Raw genomic sequence first — 19,091 nt, 5'->3', positions numbered from 1 at the left:
GTAAGGCATTTAGTCTTTTTCCTCCAAAAAAGGGACAGAAAACAGATAAATTTGAAATGCCATATTTCATGGGTTGTTTAAAATTATACCTCTGGAATTTCAGGGGGTCTGTGTTTTATGCCTTGCTCACAAATTTGAATTGATTATAGTTTTTTATGAGATCGATCACTGTTCGTTATCCTCACCTTGTCATCTTTATATGTGATTCTCGATTCACCATGTATATTTGAACGAATAATTTTGTGTGTTGTGTTCAAATATCAAATTATTCTTAATAGTCATACTTAATTCATGCGTTATTTGCTTAGTTAAAATTACATATACAGAAACATCAAAACATTGATCTCAAAAGCTCAAAAATCCTCTCCTCATCGGTGTGACACAGCTTAAAATTTATTATATGATTGATATTTTCTTGAAATACTGATGATATCTGTTATCTATGAAAGCATATTATTTAATTCACAGTTGATCATCAAATCAAAACCACCAGGTTCTAACGTTCATTTTCCCTGCTAATTTCCCTGTTAACAAATTTAATCGAGTTTAAAGAAATAAATTCTTCACATCATAGAGTTCTACATTCTTTAGTGCTATCGCTTTATGCTTCAGATGATACATCTTTAATTCACGGTTTAAACGAATATTGAATGTATTCTGAATTTCCTCTCTTTTATCTTTTAATCGGCTTTAAACGATTTTTTTTTTTTGAAAATACAAAAGAATTGAAATAAAGTACATGTAGGACGTGTGATGTAATCTATTGAGTACGTGGACTGATGTAAACCTTATATCGTCTTTGTTTGTAAGGCTCATTATCATAACTGTATTTTAGAAGAATCTGGCTTTAATTCCACGTCTGGAAATCCAATTTGTACTCGCAGTTTACTTTCTAAAGATGAAATTCTTCAAGATCACATTTCAGTGTTTGATACTTTTAACACTCCAGTCAACCAAGGTGAGTTCAATCTACCCTACCTTTACTGGATTCCTAAACTTCATAAAAACCCTTACAAACAGAGATACATTGCAGGTTCCAGAAAATGCTCTACCAAGCCCCTGTCTTTAATTTACTCCTTACAAAAATATTGATTGCTGTAAAGGAGAAACATCAGATGTACTGTGCTATACAGCATATTCTAGAAGTGGTGTAAATTAGATGTGGATTCTCAGTTAAAATCTCCAAAGAACTTACAGAAATTTAAAATCCCCAAATTTTTCAAAAGTCAGTCACATCAAGATATATGAGTTTTCTACACTTTATGCAGCCATCCTCACGATAAATTAAAAACTAGGCTTTTTGATATTATAGACAACTGCTTCTTCAATAAATATGGAAGTGGAAGTCGAAAATTTTGGTATCTTGTGATTGGTCATCTACAAAATTACTTTGTTAAAATTCACCCTGATTCACAAATAAGTATTCTGAAGTTGATATTAAAAGGATGTTGTAATTCCTCATTGACAACATTGATATAGTCTTCGGAGACCAAGACTTCCAACAAACTGTTGGAATTTCGATGGGTTCTAATTGTGTTCCGATCTGTTTTTAAATTCCTATGAAGCAGAATTTATTCAAAATGTGGCCTTTAACTCGACATTTAGATATATCGACGACGTATTATTTATTAACATTAGTTACTTCCATTCATATGTCGACTCGATATATATATCCCTGTGAACTTGAAATAAAAGACACTACAGAGTCTACCACATCCGTTTCATATTTGGGTGTTTTATGAACTATAGACGATAAAGGCAAACTAACAACTAAATTGACCGATAAACGAGATGCCTTCAGCTTTTCCATCGTCAACTTTTCTTATTTATGTAGTAATATCCCAATATTACCTGCCTGTGGTGTTTACATCTCCCAACTTTTCCGATACTCACGAGCATGCTCCGAGTACGATCAATTTTTAAACAGATACCCAGGTACATGCTACTGACAGCTAAGTTGATGTTACAAGGATTTCGACAACCCCGTTATTAGTCAGCATTTCGTAAATTCTATGGTCTTTATAATGACCTTGTTAGCAAATATAACCTGTCATTGGGTCATATGTTGGCTGGTGTGTTTCACAACAAATTGTTTTTTTATACTGAATATTCCATCTATCTGATCTATACATAGGTCTCAAGGCGGATGTGACCAGTCAACATGGGATGCTTACTCCTCTTAGGCATCTGATCCCACCTCTGGAATTTCTAAGGGTCCGTGTTTTATGCACTTTTCACATATTTGTACTGTTAATAGTTTTTATATATCGATCACTGTTTGTTATCTTCATCTTTCTCATTCATAACAAAATTTTAGTTTGAAATAAAGATTTGACATTTTTCCATCAATTTTCCCCGGGTGTTGGAGACTTAATGTTTAGGACAGGTAAAGAAAATAATTTAAAAGTATCTGCAGTCGCTGTCTTAAAAATCAGTTTTAAAAAAGTTTTCATACCGTTTTTCATATTACAGACTCTATACTTAACTCCAGGCAAATTTTCACATTGTACTGTAATATCGCATTGTATTCATACCTTTCGTTAAAAAAAAACCCAACAATTTAAATGCCTTAGTATTAGAATTATGCAATTTACCCCTGATATTGCTCAAACAATGCTATTCATGAATATATTTCATTAAACACTTTTTTTAACTTTAAAGTAGTTCACACTAAATTTGATATTAAAAATCTTGTAGAACTATTCAGAAGAATAAAGCCAGCGCTGATGATAATTTGTTAAATTTCTTTTTTATATATATCTAATTTAGAAAAGAATACATGTACATGTAACTGCTGTCCCACTTCTTCATTTTAATCTTAGCTTCTTCTCGAGTTTCCAATGTGTTATCGAATACATTTTTTACTAACTTATGTTTTATGTAATAATATAAGCTGTATTGCTTTACTAGTTTTTTCACAATAGGGGTATCATATAATGCAAAAAAGTCGTAGCATTATCTAACTTAAAATGATTTAAAAGGCATGGAAATCATGTTTCTTTGTCGGTAGATATTTTTCTATAAAAGCCATGAAATTATTTCCTAATATTTCGCAATTTGATGTAGATAGTTGAAAGAAGGTGACTTACGCACGAAAAAAACCTTAATCGTGAGAAATTCCTTTTTCAAATATCTCGTACGATACAATGTCATGTTGTTTCTCAATTTTTTTTTAAAATGTGCAATACTTTAAAATACCCACGGAGAAACTTACATTGAAGCCTGCTAATTTGGTAAAAATCGCATCTTATGTTACCAGTGAAGATATTATTTTAGAAGAGACGATTTTCATTTTGAATTGTATCAATTAAGACGAGTAGAGACAAATTTAATTAACATCAAAATGAACTTCATCGAGTCTTTGCCTTAATTCACAAACCGGCATTTGACGAACAGTAATAACCGTTTTGAGAACAAATTAATACACTGAAAAGAACCGATATCAGAGCATAAAAAATTCTCTAAAATGGATTGTACATTTTGCAATCAAAGTCAAGCAAGCTACTGAAATATTCAAGGTACACTCATTTTCCTATGCAAAGGCTTAAAGCACTTCAAATGTTGACATAATTGAAAATTCAGAATGAGTGAAAAATATTTCTTTTTTTAAATTTTAATCAATACATAAATCAATATACAAATGTACATTTAAATACATTAAAACATAGATTAATAGAGTACGTATTTCAAGAAAGATCCACTGTGACAAAATTATTTGAATTATGTGAATAAACACTTACATTCTTTGTGTATTTACATATCTACATGTATATGTTGAGTGAAATAAACAGATGTATGAGATTTATCAAATAATAAATGTCAATACATTGTTCAAATTCATTGGTATATTCACACAAGGACGAGGAACTATTCTTTTAACATTCCCCAAAAATAAAATCACTGTTTTTGCAGGAATGCTGTTAAATGCCCAAAAGTCTCTGGAAACACGTACCTTATGGTTGATCTTAAAAATTCCGGAATATGCCCAAGTTTTGCACCGGAGTTGCGGAAAAGTACTGGTAGAAAACGTTTGTTCATACTGTTATTTTGAATAAATTCACTTCGAGCTCTATCAAAAATGTATCTTGTGTGAAATTTGTTATCACTTGCATGAGCCTCTGTCGAATTGTCCACACCAATATATTTGAAATACTTGGGCGATATGCAAAAAATCACGAAAACCGCTCTTGTGAAGCATTGGTCTAACCATTCATTCACGTTAATATTTTGTTCTGTAAACAAAGACTCCATCATATCACATTTAACCTCAAAACCTGCTTCTTGAAGTTTGGTACACATGGTTAGGACTTCCTTGATATGATGTTTAGAATCATCTGCCAGAGATACAAACACTGTCTTAGGTCCTGAAAAAAATGAAAATTTAATTATTCATAGAGTCTTATAACTAAATGCCTTACCAACCAGTCATTATTTCACTGAGAGAGAGAGAGAGAGAGAGAGAGAGAGAGATTTACCTATGTGGATAACAGGACTTCTATAACATGTGCAGGCGTCTGGAATATTGGGAATGTCACCGTCGCTTTCACAGTCCTTCTTTGGTGGACTTTTTTTGTTGAAAACCGGATGTGAATGTCTCCGTGCTGGGTCTGTATTCAATTGATCTGAACCAACAGGCATTGACTGGACACGCCTTGCAGGAACATTCGTCCTTTGTCTTTGGATATTTTCACTGTGTATTCTCCTTTCAGATAATACAACACTTTCCTCAAATTCCTCATCCTCCCCTTCATAATCACTTGGAGGAATGGGGTTAAAGTCTGCGGGGGGCATAAATTCAGTTCCATTGCCAAACAGATTCATTGAAAAGGTATTCATTTCATACTCCATTACAGGTGTTTTCACCTCATCATTTTGAATTTCACTAAAGTTTGAATTATTTGAGAAGCTACTGTTACTTTTAAAATTATTATGATGTGATGGCATCTGATTTCTGTTAACAGAATTAGACTGTTTGCGCTTATAATTATGTTGTTTTGGTCCATTGTGAGCACAGTCTTTAATACCACAATTATGCCTTGGGTGCCGTGCATTTTGAAATGTGCAATCAGTTACAGGTAAGGAAAATGCTCCATTTTCTGAGCACTCATAACAATTGCAATCATTTTGTGACCAATTGTCAGGGGTAAGCACAAGTCCTGGCTTCTCTTCTCTTTTATACCGTCGAGTAATTTCTAAAATAAAGTTAAAAAATACAGTATTTTAACCCATTGTAAGTCATATTATCAATTTCCTATTATATATGATTGATATTTTTGTAATATGCATCAGCAACCTTATCTACTGACCTCCTAAATACTTCACCAATATATCATCTGCACGGGTTTCGAGGGAACAAATCGCCATTTGTAAAATTCTAAGATTTGCATCCTTGTATTTAGCGAGGTCCTGGATAAACTTTACTGTTGGACTTTCTCCAGATGCACAGCGAGATCGCAATATCTGAAATCAAATAAGCTTTATGAAGAAAAAAGAAATAACTGGCATGTAATGAATTTGTTCAGATATCGAAGTCAGTTAAACTTACCGATACTTTATTGTGATCGACTTTGATTGTGTAGTCACTAAGTGTGTAGATTGCCTCGGCTAATCCTTCCAGTGTCCTTTGACCATCTACAGATGGCGAATCAAAGACCTCTGCAAGTTCATTCAAGGCGCTATACGGTATGCAATGTAAAGGATAAGGGGGCAAATCGTTCAGTTTCCTGGCCATTCCTATAAAAAAAGAGCAGTCTTCTTTTAATATTTCGAAATGCAGCAAACATTAAACTAAATGCTTTCATAACACTAAAATTTGCATGTAAATGTTTTGTTTCTAAATGTACTACAAACTAAATACTTTCATAACACTAACTTGCATGTAAATGCTTATTTTCAAATGTACGCTCCTGCACACCTAGGTGACTTGTGAAGATTCTATAATAGTTATTCTAATATTTACAAAAATATACATGTATCAAATTGGGCGTAAAATGCTCTGTTGAGCATGTGACCCTTGGGACTGTAAATAATGTAAGTATTCAATTTAATGCCTTCATTACCAATCTGAATTTAAAGAATTTTATGATCAGAAATTATTTTTAAAAGGAGTTTTAGAAAGACAGTTTTTGTGTTAAAAAAGTTTTTGATTTTTCCTTTCCCAAACGACCTCCTAGATGAAAATTCCTATACCTTATCGCTCTACAGGACACCATCAATCAGATTCAAAAGATGAATCAATTGACGACAGTGTTAAATTTAAGAAGAGTTCATGGTAGCAGGTTTTTTGTAGAATAAAGCTCAATATCTGGGCTCCCAATAGATCTCCCGGAAAAAAATGAAAATTCTGAAATTTTATTGCACATATACAGGACACAATCAATCGTTTTCCAAAAGATTATTTTTCTTCTGCACAAAATGTAGGGGGGGGGGGTGTTAAGAAACAGGTTTTTTAAAGAAAAAAAGTGATTTTTCCACTCCCTTCGGCTACAGTTACAAAACTGAAAATTCAAAATCCTTATTGAATGTCTAAACGGCACCAAAATTATATTCTGAAGGATGATTTGGCTACTGTGTACAATGTAAAAGGAAATGTGGGAATCGGGTTTTTGTAGGCAAACGTCGTTTTACACTCCCCCTCCCTCAATATGGTCTAAAGATAAAAATGAAAACTCTAAAATCTTAATTCATATGTACAGGACGTACACCAACAATCATAGTCAAAAAGATGAATTAGCTACTTCTTAGAATATAAGAGGAGTTAAAAGAAGAAAAAATATGACGGACAAATGGACTAGGATAACATTATTAGGAATAACTGAACGCTTTTGGAAAGTGTGGGTAAAAATTAAAATCGCTGAAAGTATATATGAGAGCCAATGTAGACCAAAAATACATGTAACTAGAAGGACGTGAACAAACATCAATAAAGAGAAATTACTGAATTTTACAATATTTTTTCACACTAACCAAAGTGAAAAATCTTAAGCGCATACTTTAGACTTTCCTGCTGAAAAGATGTTCGCCATAACAGTTTCAAATGACAGAAACTACTTTTTGTCATTTATTTTTACAAATTATTTCTTCGTTTCAGGACTAATATTCTGATATGATTGCAGCGGTCTGTCAAAGTTGTTCATAAACATATATGCATTTGTGAGTACCTTTAGATGAAATAACCTCTTCTTCGGGTTCACTTTGTAGAAAATCAGTTGTCATATTTAAATCCGCACAGTAATAACACACATTTATATTATGAAAAACAAATAGCTGTAAAACACTGCCAGTCCTATATAATATTTTCTTTTTTATAACATGAAATCCTTCAAAATCATGACATAAAACATCTTTATTTTCACAACAGTACTTGTTTCCTATTGTATATGTTCAGACTAACAGGGAATATCCAGAGAATATCCCAGAAATGACATGATGACCATAAAAAAGGCCTTCCGCAAAATATTTCTGTTTTGGCTTTTACTGTAATTGTCAATAAACCAGGATACAAACACAACAAATAATCCAAACTCCATAACGATCCACGATTGTATGTTAAAGAGTCGGGCTAGAGGTATTGTCCCTCGCTATCTCTCTACCTGTTCACATTCGTGACCGTTTTATGGTAACATTACGTGAGTACCTTTAGATGAAATAACCTCTTCTTCGGGTTCACTTTGTAGAAAATCAGTTGTCATATTTAAATCCGCACAGTAATAACACACATTTATATTATGAAAAACAAATAGCTGTAAAACACTGCCAGTCCTATATAATATTTTCTTTTTTATAACATGAAATCCTTCAAAATCATGACATAAAACATCTTTATTTTCACAACAGTACTTGTTTCCTATTGTATATGTTCAGACTAACAGGGAATATCCAGAGAATATCCCAGAAATGACATGATGACCATAAAAAAGGCCTTCCGCAAAATATTTCTGTTTTGGCTTTTACTGTAATTGTCAATAAACCAGGATACAAACACAACAAATAATCCAAACTCCATAACGATCCACGATTGTATGTTAAAGAGTCGGGCTAGAGGTATTGTCCCTCGCTATCTCTCTACCTGTTCACATTCGTGACCGTTTTATGGTAACATTACGTGAGTCAGTCTAGAAACGAGGATATCGTATACAAATTCGGTTTTACATTACCGAATATTTTTATAGTTTTATAACCATATGTTTATGTTTATTAGACTAAGGTTACGATTATATGAAACTGGTGGTAAGATTTGGTGACAATTCAAAGCATTTTATTTAAACAAATGTAGAGATAACCATTGTAAATACTGAGATAACCATTTTAAGTGCACATGGTTGCGAAAGTGGGACACTATATAAAGTATTGTTGATAAGTTGTTGTTTACTTAATCTCTTTTTACAACTGTGTCGCTTAAAAATTCAGACATGAGGCATGATTTGCACGTATGGTGTTTAAAGTCCAACATACACTGTATAAAGGGAATATCAATATGAATACTGACTCATTATATCTCTCATCAATACAAACTTGTTTTCAAAAGATAAAATACAATGTTGAAAACACCAGTCATATATTAAGAAATATTTACTTTAATGTGTTTTTAAATTGATTTTTAAATATATGAACATGTCGTCTCCTACAGTGACTATTATTAGTAAATAATTATTCCAATGTAGGGAGAGGGTTGATAAACACTATTATACAAAGCCCTAGACCACTACACATTAGTTGGAAATTATGGTAGCATTATCCACCTATTTATGGTCACCTCTGGGGTTTACGATTGACGTACTTCGACCAGGAACTCTGCATTTATGGAATTACTTCTTTGTAATAAACATTGTGAGTTGGGAAAAATTAATATCTAAGCACTGCATTGCAAAAATTTACATGAATAATGTTTCTTCATATTGCTTACACATTTAATGAAATGATTTCAAGCACAATTGAATTCAGTCTTTTATAGGGTCGGCATAATTTCCCCCTCCATTTTCTAATTGTTCAATAACAAACTTTTTTTTAAATAACAGCACATATTTTTTGATCACCAATAAGAGTATGTCATAAATATAGCGCCTATTTTTATGAATGAAATGATAAGCAGCCGATACGTATCCAGTTTAGCCTACACAGCTGTTCAACCATGCAAAAGCGCCTTACACTTTATAACCCCGGGTATTCCAAAGAAAATTCCCCTTACGTAAATTCCCAGTTACATGTATAATGGTGTCAAAACGACTGGGACATATTCTTTTGATATATCCATAAACGAATTTTTAAATCTGAAGTTATAAAATGTTTAAGTTCAATTTATTACAATTTAAAGCAATTGAGATGTTGTATGGAAGTCATATTTCAGCCTCCTCTCAGCATGCTCAACATACGATTCTATTTTTATATTTGAATTCGTGGAAATAAAGAATTTACCTTGAATCATTTTTTGAGCACGTGATCACTTCATACTTCATAAAACATGTCTTCGGATGAGGTTTTGGATGATCAATTTTGGGGACGTAAATTTGTCTACTCTGATTTGAAACATATAATGCATTGCTCTTTCCAAATAAAAAAATGTATCACTACATGTACTTATATATAAATCAAGAGTCTTTTTGCACTTGCATGCATCTTAATTCGTTCAAGGGGACTATGCCATATAATCTCCGAGTTCTACAATTATTAAATAGACGAGTGTGCAGGTAAATCTTATGGATAAATAGATCAACATCCAAAGGAGTCTGTTTACAGTCTGAATTTAATTTGAGAAAGGAAATTAATTACTTTCACGAATTCTGTTGCTCTCCCAAAACAGTTTTTTCCCAGTTCCCTAGATATGCTTATCAAAGAGTTGTTTACATGTACCAACGCCAATGAAGGCAAAAAATTTAGGTTCTACAACTGCACTCCTTCATGCACTTATCTCGTAAATAATATTTTTTTGGACCAAGAAATAGAATTCTTTACATGCCAAAAGATACCACTATCAAATTCAAGCATTATATCAAAAGGTACACTTCTATATGAATAGGGATTTGACCTGTAGGTCCCGGATTGGTTTTTTTCTTTACAAAAAGCTCTTCGATTTCCGTTCTGGTGAATGACTTCAGGCTAAATGCATATAATAATTTGTTTTTCATAAACTTTTATTTCAGTAAGAAGAGGAACCCTTTCATAGATATTGACCATGTAGCATGATATTGTCAATGTATTCTGGGTTTGTTATCTCGAAATGTAATAATTGATATATTTTTATTTCCTTCTTATGTAATGGTAATGTCTACAGTCTTAAATCTGTTCTTGATCTGTATTTATTTTACAAATCATTTCCGTATATATAATAAAAACATGCCAATAATATATGCAGATTATATAAATGAAATCCAGGGGAGTGAAGCTACTGATATGTAGCCCTACTGTTTCAAAACTTAAGATCTGAGTTTAGAACTTTCATAACATACAAAATACGTGCATGTCATTCTAAATTAGTAAGCTCAAATAATACAAGCAATGCGTAACATATTAACCCTGACAAGCACTAAGCACAGACGGAATTAAAGCAATGTGATTAAATTCTAAGGAATGTATATAATTGAAATACAAAGCAGCTCATTGCAGCTGAGAATACATGTACCTGTATCAAGTAACACAGAGTGAGTTATTCTTGTCCTCGAAGAAAGTGTGCTATGCTGAGGTATAATTCCGTTTGACTGTGTTTAAGTTATACTGGAATGTTACGATTTGATCTCTCTCTTTAGTGTTTCTTATATGAAGAATGGACATGCATAAAAAGTAGATAATTGAAGGAAAATACACAAGCCTATCAAAAAATTAAAAAGTCTTTGAAAAACTATAAAAGTGTGGTACCAGGTGGATTCAAACCCCCGACTTTAAAAAAGTACCCTTGGTGTGAATAGTCAATTATATATCGACTATATATATATTGACTATATAGCGGTTACTAGTATATCAATTGAGCTATCATTACTATAATAATATACTGTATAAATTTGAACCAGAAGGTCAAATTTGTTTTCTTTTTTTTTGTATAGTTTTCTTTTCTTTTTTTTTTTTTTTTTTTTTTCTTTTTTTTTTTTTTTGTAAATTTCAACCCTAGGGCAGGGGTGCCCCTAATAAAATCCAACTAAAATTTTTTCTTACCTCCCAACCTATCAAATTTATCACAATTTTATTTAGTAGCAGGCCTGCCCTGAAGGACTTCTAGGCCAAAATTCATGCCAAAATCGGCATGTTAACGGACAAATGCTGTTTTTTGCTAACTTTGGATGTTTATTCTAAAGTTGTAAATAATAAATTTTAGGTGCAAAATACAAATTTGAAAAATTTAGACATATATACGATAGAAAACAACTAAAGAACAATGATTTTTAAATGTGACTTTTTCCGGGAAATTGTTCTCTCCTATAGGTCAATTATTTTGAAATTGTGAATACATCCTTTATTTACAAAAAGTCTTTAAAAAACATTGATTCTCTAAAATGTTCTACATTACAAAAATGTGTTTGTGAAACAAAGATTTAGAGGGGACCAGGGGGCCCGGGCCCCATTTCGTGACCCAAAATTTAGTAAAGATGAATAAATCCTTTTTTTGCCTGAACCCACTGGGGTCCTTAAGACAGCCCTCAGACCTATTGGGCGCCCCTTTTCAAGAATCCTGGATTCGCCACTGAAGTCCACGAGCAAGTCCCAGTTATGGTGTTAACAAAGTTCACCTTTCGAACAAATGATCTTGAGTCAGGGCCATGACATCCTTTAATATAATATTCCTTAGTGCGAAGTGCGAGCTTTTAAAGTTTTCCAACTGTAAAAATTATGACAGGGACAATGCGACCTTTTATCTTTTGACCTTTGGTCAGGGTAATGACAAATGGTCTAATCATAAGTTAAATGTACTTTTGTGCAAATACGAAGTCCTTCAATGTGTTGCGGGCTAGTTGTATAGAGAATAAACAATTTGCCTCTTCAATCTACGATATTTGGTTTTGGGAGCATACATATGCTCAAATGCATAGAATAATGAGGTTTATAGGGAATACATGTAATTTAGTAAATTCCATTAGCACCTTAAAAATGCCATTAGCTCAGAATCAGAAAACCGAGGTATGTATCAACCGTAATATGAATCCACTTTTAAATCAATAGGAAATGGTTAAGATTTTTTTAAAGAACTAATGAAAAAGCATATATGACAGTGTTGTTTAATAAAAGACTAAACATGCATGTATGATTGACATCCACAAGTCTTTAGATTCCTCTTTCGCATTTATAAAGAAAAAATGAACAATTTTCATTCATAAGTACCAATTAACACAATTAATTGGTTCTTTCTCTCGCAAGTTATTGAGATGGGATGTAGTCAGAATTCTAAAAGCCAATGAGGATCAACCGGTTAATGTGACAAAGAATTCAACAATTCACTGCTGACTAGTATCATCGTTACTGTTATGCTTGGCCTGGCACATACTACCATAGATTTTTTTTTCGAGAATGGATCACTTGATTCTGTCACATATGCAACCAATGCGTACTTGATAATTTGATACAATGAAGTAAGTGTGTTTGAACATCCTGCGCTCTGACCTCAATATGGTGCAAAACATAAACTATTGAATTTAATGGGAATGGCCTTATGGAATTCCCATGACTGAAGATAGAATACTTATCCAACATGCCTAGACCAAATCTAGTACAGTCTGAGACCAAGACGTTTATTATGATATAGATAATCAACCTGGTTAGAAATGTTTCAGCAATATAAATGTGCCTTATATTTGTGTAAAAAGAAAGTTCTGATTAAAACACAGCTTTATAAAGAAACAAATTCTCATTTCATTCAAGTTTTGCTACTCACTGATTGTATGAAAGATTTTCCTGTAGTCATATAGCTAAACATTTTGAGGTCATTTTTTATTGTCGATGTTTAATGTTGATTCAATAATATGATACTTAACGCACTATAATTTCTCTCTTTGCATAATAAGAATTGTAATAAAATTCCATTATTTAAAAGTCTTGACGTTTTAAATCTTTTCTTTCAATAATGAAAAAAATATAAATTTAAAACCTAAACCGAACTATTTAGGTTGTCTTTTCAGTTCGGAAATGGGTCCTGCTTACATTGCAAAATAAATAATGTGTATGCTTAATTTGCATTTCATTTACATTTTATCAATACGTACATTCAAAACTGTCTGACAGCTTTCTTCTAGGTAACCTTATCACAGGTATTATCTGACAACAGGAAGAATATCTATTTGTGTTTCAAAACGTTCCGTAGCAACGTTTTGAAACACCGAAAAGTGAAAAATTTTAACATCAATTATGTCTTTTAAGAAGACCCCCAATTTCAATAAAACAAGGACATATTTGTTAACCTAGATATTCTAAAATGATTTTTATCAGCAAAAGGACTAAAATGAAAAAGACGTTCTCTATCATTGAAATCCTTAAAGATACATAAAGATACATAAAAAATTAATTAACGTAAAAGCTGCATGCTTTTTTTTTAAATAAAACAGACAGTACATTTTCTTGGAATTGCGAAATAGCTGTTTAAAGTTCTTCATGCGTACCTGTGTTTAAAAGCCAGTTACCTCATGAAATGGCCGACACAACAAAACTACCAAACTTGTTCAAAGTTTCCTCGCTTACCTTTGTTTGATTATATGCAGCTCTCTATCCGTTGAAATAATTTTTAATCCTCAAAGAGACTCTTCTTAAGAAATACAATTTTCCCGTAAAACAGTTTCAGCCATGTTGAACGCTCTGTATAGCTACATTTTAAAGCCGTTTAAAGTACACTCATAAACTGCGCACCTCACCAACATATCTTGGCACACTTACTGGGTGACGTGTACAGTACCCGTATGTTTAAAAACGAAAGTAAATACAGAGACTTTAATCAATGATTTAGGTACCCCTTCATGAAAAACAAAATGCCCTGCTATTCCAAAATTGACTTTTTTAGAAGACGAGTAAATATTGCTGCATTCATTGCTTTGAAAAATCTTGTGAAAGAAGGGAATGCATAATGACATATTTTTGCTCATAAATGCAAATTATTTTTTTAAAGATCATGTCAACATTCAGCATAGCTATATTCATATAGACGGAGAAGAATTATGAATTTTTTCCGAAAACATCTAATGGTTCCTATTTGTGAATTCAAAAATGTAAATGGAGCCATGTTTGTCGACACGCATTTAAGCCAGAATGTCTACAATGAAATACTCTTCAAAAATACAAAACAAAAAACAAAACAAAAAACGCATAATAAAACTTTAGTGTCACAGTTCAAGTTCATTAAAGATTGATTGATTGTATGATGTTTTATGTCCCGTTCGAGAATTTTTCACTCATATAGAGACGTCACCATATACCGGTGAAGGGCTTCAAATTTAGACCTTTACTCGGCACTCAGGGCCATTGAGTAGTGAGGGTTCTTTATCGTGCCAACGCCTACCGTGACTCGGTTTTTAAGGTCTCATCCGGAAGGCCCACAACTTTCACTTCAAAGTGCCGAGCGCTTGGCGAAGGATCAGTTACTACCTATTTCTTTTTCAGCTTAGGTCAGTCATGACCGCGATTCGATGGGAATGCTATCCCAATCTAAATGTAAAGCTTTGGTCAGCTGTTGCAGAATCTGGGGATGCAATTGTCTTTGACGGATATGCCTATCATTTTGTCCAATGCATGCTACTTGGGGTGTGAATCTGGCGATTTAGATAGCCAAAACAGAACAGGATACTGTGGCTTTGCATGAATGCGCTTCTCAAACGAGTCGTATGTGGCTGTGTATTGCCAGATGGAAATACGGCTCCAGGATTATTGGAAAGACATGTGCAGGTAGGACATTGCAAGAGTACATACAGTTTTCTGTCAAAGTCCTTTGAATATGAACCAAATTAGTCCCACTTGTATATTACATTTTCCACATCATTACATTACTACCACCAAATCTAATCAACCTCCTGGAGGCAGTTTTTTTTTAAACTTTCATTACGAAGCTTATGCACTCTTACATCAGGCTTTGCAATAAACATTTTGGACTTGTATCTGAACCAAACTGTTCAGCGATGTTGCTGTGGCTATAATCCGTTCATCTAAGACATAAGAAGTCGATATTTGTGGTGCTGTGGAGTCGGAACAATGACATGAATAAGTCCTCTGATGATAATTCCACCGTCTGATACACAATCGCAAACAGTCTTGTTAGATATTCTGTGAACTTCATGGATACATGTAGCTAATGCTGTAGACGACGTCAATGTAAAATATTGATAAATATTAGGTAAACCACTGCAGCGACAATGTACAGTTGATGTCACGCGTATTCGGCCATATATTTGGCGATCATTTGTTGTATCATGGTGTTGGTATCTATTTGATAGGTAGATATGATGCTTTGTGTAACATTAAAACCCCTTGCAAGTGTAGACACGTGTGGTACACATGTTTCCAATCGCCAGATTTCCTTCTTAAATAGAAGATTTTCAGAAGAAGAAAAAAAACAGAATCAAAATATCATGAACCCCAGCTTTTTCTAGCCCTAGATGGTACCTGAACGATGTGGATTAGAAACCGACAAAAAATCGGATTATTCCTATCATGAGTTTCTTTTTTTAAACAGTTTATGAAGACAACGAAATAATAATCAAGCTCAAAAGTCCATTGAAACAATACAAATTTGGAGCAGAGCAAACAAGAACCGTTAAAAGCATCAGAGTTGGTATCAAGTGCCACGGAGGAGTAAGCATCCCCTAGCTGTCGACCAGTCACCTCCGCCATATGCTTCTTGTCATGATTGGGCGCAAACGGAAAAATCCGTAGAGAATTCAGTGACCGAAAACCGTCAGTCAACATTTGACTTTATGGTAAATTGTATTTCTAACAAGGCTGTTGTATTTATCATAGAATTTGTCAAATGTTGACTTTAAACTGGACTGTTGGTATCCTAGTTTAATCAACTTATTTGTCAATAGCTTACCTCATTTGTGTAAAACATGCTCTTGCGTCTCGAATCAACAGTAAGACATAAACTACATATGCAGGCGATAATAGCGTATTGCTATATAAATAAGGGAAGTTAACCATAGAAAAGTTGAAGTCGTCACGTTTATCTTAAAGTTATGTTGTTAGTTAATATTAAAACGTCTTTTTCTAGTGAAATACAAAATAGGAAAAATAGTTAAAAGCTTGAAGTTCTAAACATATTTATCGTCTTTAAACATAGCTAAAAATCATTAACTGTAATAATTTTACTAAATCTTTATCCTAGGTAAATCTAATTATTTATACAGATGCATGTCAACATCAGTAAGTTGCATGTCAACATATTAAGTTGTAATTTAAAATAAGGAATTTACAACAACATTAATTATTTGCATAGCGAGATACAAGGTTTTTCATAATATATGTTACATTTTTAAACCTAAATATCTTTCTAACTTATCATATTTCTAATACAAACCATATATCATTTCAATCATCATAATTATTCCTTATGAAAAAGCCACGGAAATCATGGTATTATAATGTTTAATTGTGATATAAACGCCGATGTCATAATTTGAATATTTTTTCGAAATGGATATAAGTTATCAACAAATTGCTGAATTGTAAAGCTGTTTTACCAAGACAAATCCCCAAAATTCATGTAGTAGTTTATGAAAGAAACTGTTACAAAAGAAAAAATGCTTTCTAGGATGCTGTCAGAAGGCACCTTACAAAGTTTAAAAGTTATATGAGTTAAATGGCACTTGTCGACATAAACAAGCTACATATGGCAATTTTTGTTCTCAAATGTAGACGATATTTGATGTCTTACGTTAAATTTTCCTAATTTGAATCACTCAGGTGACTTATTATGTTCCCCAAACGAAGTTTGGGAACATATTGTTTTTACTCTGTTTCTTATTATTATTATTATTATTATTATTATTATTCTTTTTTTCTACTTTCTTCTCCGGTACTTTTTTGTCCGGGAGTGTTCTCATAGAACCACTCATCCGATTGACATGAAACCTTTTTAGGGTTAATAGGCATGTTGTGTAGGTGTTCGGAACGAAGGTCATTTTGCGCGCACATGCATGCACGTGCGCGCGCGTGCAATGAGTGAAATGACTGATATACTTGATGAAGCCGTAACTTTTGTATTTCTTGATGAATTGCTTTGAAACTCAAAATATAAAGATATATTAGTAGTCTAGACGAGATAACATGGTCAAATTAGCGAGAACTCACGCGCATGCACGTGCGCTCTTCTCTGATTGGCTGATACAAAAACCTCAATAATTTCCTTGTTTTTTCACAAAATACTTTGAAATTTAGAATATAAGTATATGTTATAAGGTGCTACAACATGTTATATAGGAAATTTCTTGAAAACACGCGCATGCAGGTGTGCTGCAATCTGATTGGTTGAAACTTTAAATGTCTATAACTCCCTTGGTTTTCAACAAAACAGGATGAAATTTGCGACATGGATAGGCACACAGGGCTCCTACAATATGATACTATCAAAATTGAATGCAAGGCCATGCATGCGCGTATGCTGATTTCTGATTGGCTAATACTTAAAGGGTTACATCTCTCTTATTTTTCAATGAAATTCTTTAATATTTAACACAAATGTATGTATTGTGAGACACTATAAGAAAATTAATGTGAAAAATGTAGAAAACATGTGCAAGCACATGCGCTGAAATTTGATTGGCTAATACCCATATGGCTATATCGGAGTAGTTTTCCAATGAAATACCCTTAAAAATAAAGTGTCTATTTATGTTACAAAAGTATTGTCTAATTTATTGAAGCTTGTAGGGAATGGGGCATCATAAGGGATTGGGGAGCCGTTTGGGGAACATCTGTAACGGTTCCCGTTACAATTAGCACTAGTTGCTATATGTTTTTCATGTATTTCAACATTTCAACTTATTTTCTGGAACCGTTGAACCAAAACGAAAATTCGATAGGCTCTGCCCCCCCCTCCCCCCCCCCCTCCTCGTCTCGAGGGCCTTAGGGGTAGGGCAAACACCATCAAAATTAATGCAACATTCAAAAATCTTCTTTTCTTCTGGACATCAAGCAGTCAAGCTGGCATTATTATAATAAGCCAAATTGTGAAAGGTCCGGGGTTTTGGTGTTAGAGCGGGGCTGTATAAGTCATATGGTGAAAATACATTAATTCTTTGAAGATTTTCCGTGCTCCTAGGTATTTAGCAGACAAGCTGATGCCATGTTTTTATGAGGAAAGGTGCTTCTTCCAAAATTGTGAAAACTATGGCCCGTGGGTCAAGGGTTCTGGTGTTAGGGCGGTCATATACTGAAATGCATTCTTTGAAAAATTAATCTTATTTTGTGTTCTTAATGTTAAGCAGACAAACGAAGTGCATGACTATGATAAGAAAAGATTCCTCTTCGCAATAATATAGCTATGAAGTTTTTGATTTCAGTAAGTGTAATAAAACAGTTTAGGAGGAGAATTTAAAAAAAAATATATGGATAATCGATCAAATGTCTTCTTTAAAAGATAGTTGAAAGACCAATAACTCTTACGTGTTTCTTACGTGTGAAACACTTTCGCGGTGGATGTAGGAAACATGTCTGGAGACAAAGTGCTGTTAAATACAAGAAATTCAGGTGAAATATTTAGCTGACCATATGCCGAATCACGCTAATAAAACTTAAGAGGAACTAGTCCTCATGTGTTACATTTTTGAAGATATAGTCTTTTTTTTTTTGTACCCAATCAAATGACTCGTTAAAACCAAAATTGAATTATATAAAAAAGGTCCCTACTTTGAAAAACACCTCTCTTTAATTAAATAAGACATCATAATGCAATCAAGGGTGGTAATCTGTACATTTTATCTGATTTTTATCATATTTAACTACATCCAAGTGGAAATCAAGTGGAAATTAATGCAGCTTTACTACTTTGATACCATGTGGAGTGGAGACAACTTAAATTCATCGTCTTACATGTAGCTCTTAATTATTTCTAGCAGCTTTGGTAAGACTTGGTAAGTCACGAAAAAGAAGACCGTGAGACTTTGTCAGAATGGATTAAGAGCATCAGATGAATG

At 33.2% G+C, this 19,091-nt stretch overlaps 1 protein-coding gene across 2 annotated transcripts; it reads right to left on the bottom strand.

The window, feature by feature from the left end:
- Positions 1-3,685: 3,685 nt before the first annotated feature.
- On the bottom strand, positions 3,686-13,760 carry LOC133187153 (uncharacterized). Of its 2 annotated transcripts, none has more exons than XM_061322516.1 (5): positions 13,657-13,760; positions 5,546-5,733; positions 5,307-5,460; positions 4,476-5,192; positions 3,686-4,364 (listed from the first exon to the last, which is right to left on the bottom strand). In XM_061322516.1, exons 2-5 carry the CDS (start codon positions 5,729-5,731, stop codon positions 3,898-3,900), a joined length of 1,524 nt encoding a protein of 507 aa, XP_061178500.1. In that variant the 5' UTR covers positions 5,732-5,733; positions 13,657-13,760; the 3' UTR covers positions 3,686-3,897. The 2 variants fall into 2 exon arrangements, with proteins under 2 accessions (XP_061178500.1, XP_061178499.1); XM_061322515.1 differs by lacking the exon at positions 13,657-13,760 and adding an exon at positions 7,161-7,245.
- Between the last annotated feature and the right edge of the window lie 5,331 nt (positions 13,761-19,091).

Source organism: Saccostrea echinata, unplaced genomic scaffold (assembly GCF_033153115.1).
Source record: "Saccostrea echinata isolate AGI-Se365-2 ecotype Australia unplaced genomic scaffold, CSIRO_AGI_Sech_v1 ptg000014l, whole genome shotgun sequence".
NCBI classification, from domain to species: domain Eukaryota; kingdom Metazoa; phylum Mollusca; class Bivalvia; order Ostreida; family Ostreidae; genus Saccostrea; species Saccostrea echinata.
Note: the sequence above shows the minus strand (reverse complement) of the source record. Positions and strands in the feature narration are given on the sequence as shown.

What these genes read in the sequence shown, in the direction of transcription:
- LOC133187153 (XM_061322515.1), bottom strand. Translation starts at nt 7,215, where the DNA reads ATGACAACTGATTTTCTACAAAGTGAACCCGAAGAAGAGGTTATTTCA. An exon ending in AGAGGTTATTTCATCTAAAG is followed by an intron (nt 5,734 to 7,160) that starts GTACTCACAAAT and finishes CTTTTTTTATAG; the next exon opens with GAATGGCCAGGAAACTGAAC. An exon ending in ATTGGTGAAGTATTTAGGAG is followed by an intron (nt 5,193 to 5,306) that starts GTCAGTAGATAA and finishes ACTTTATTTTAG; the next exon opens with AAATTACTCGACGGTATAAA.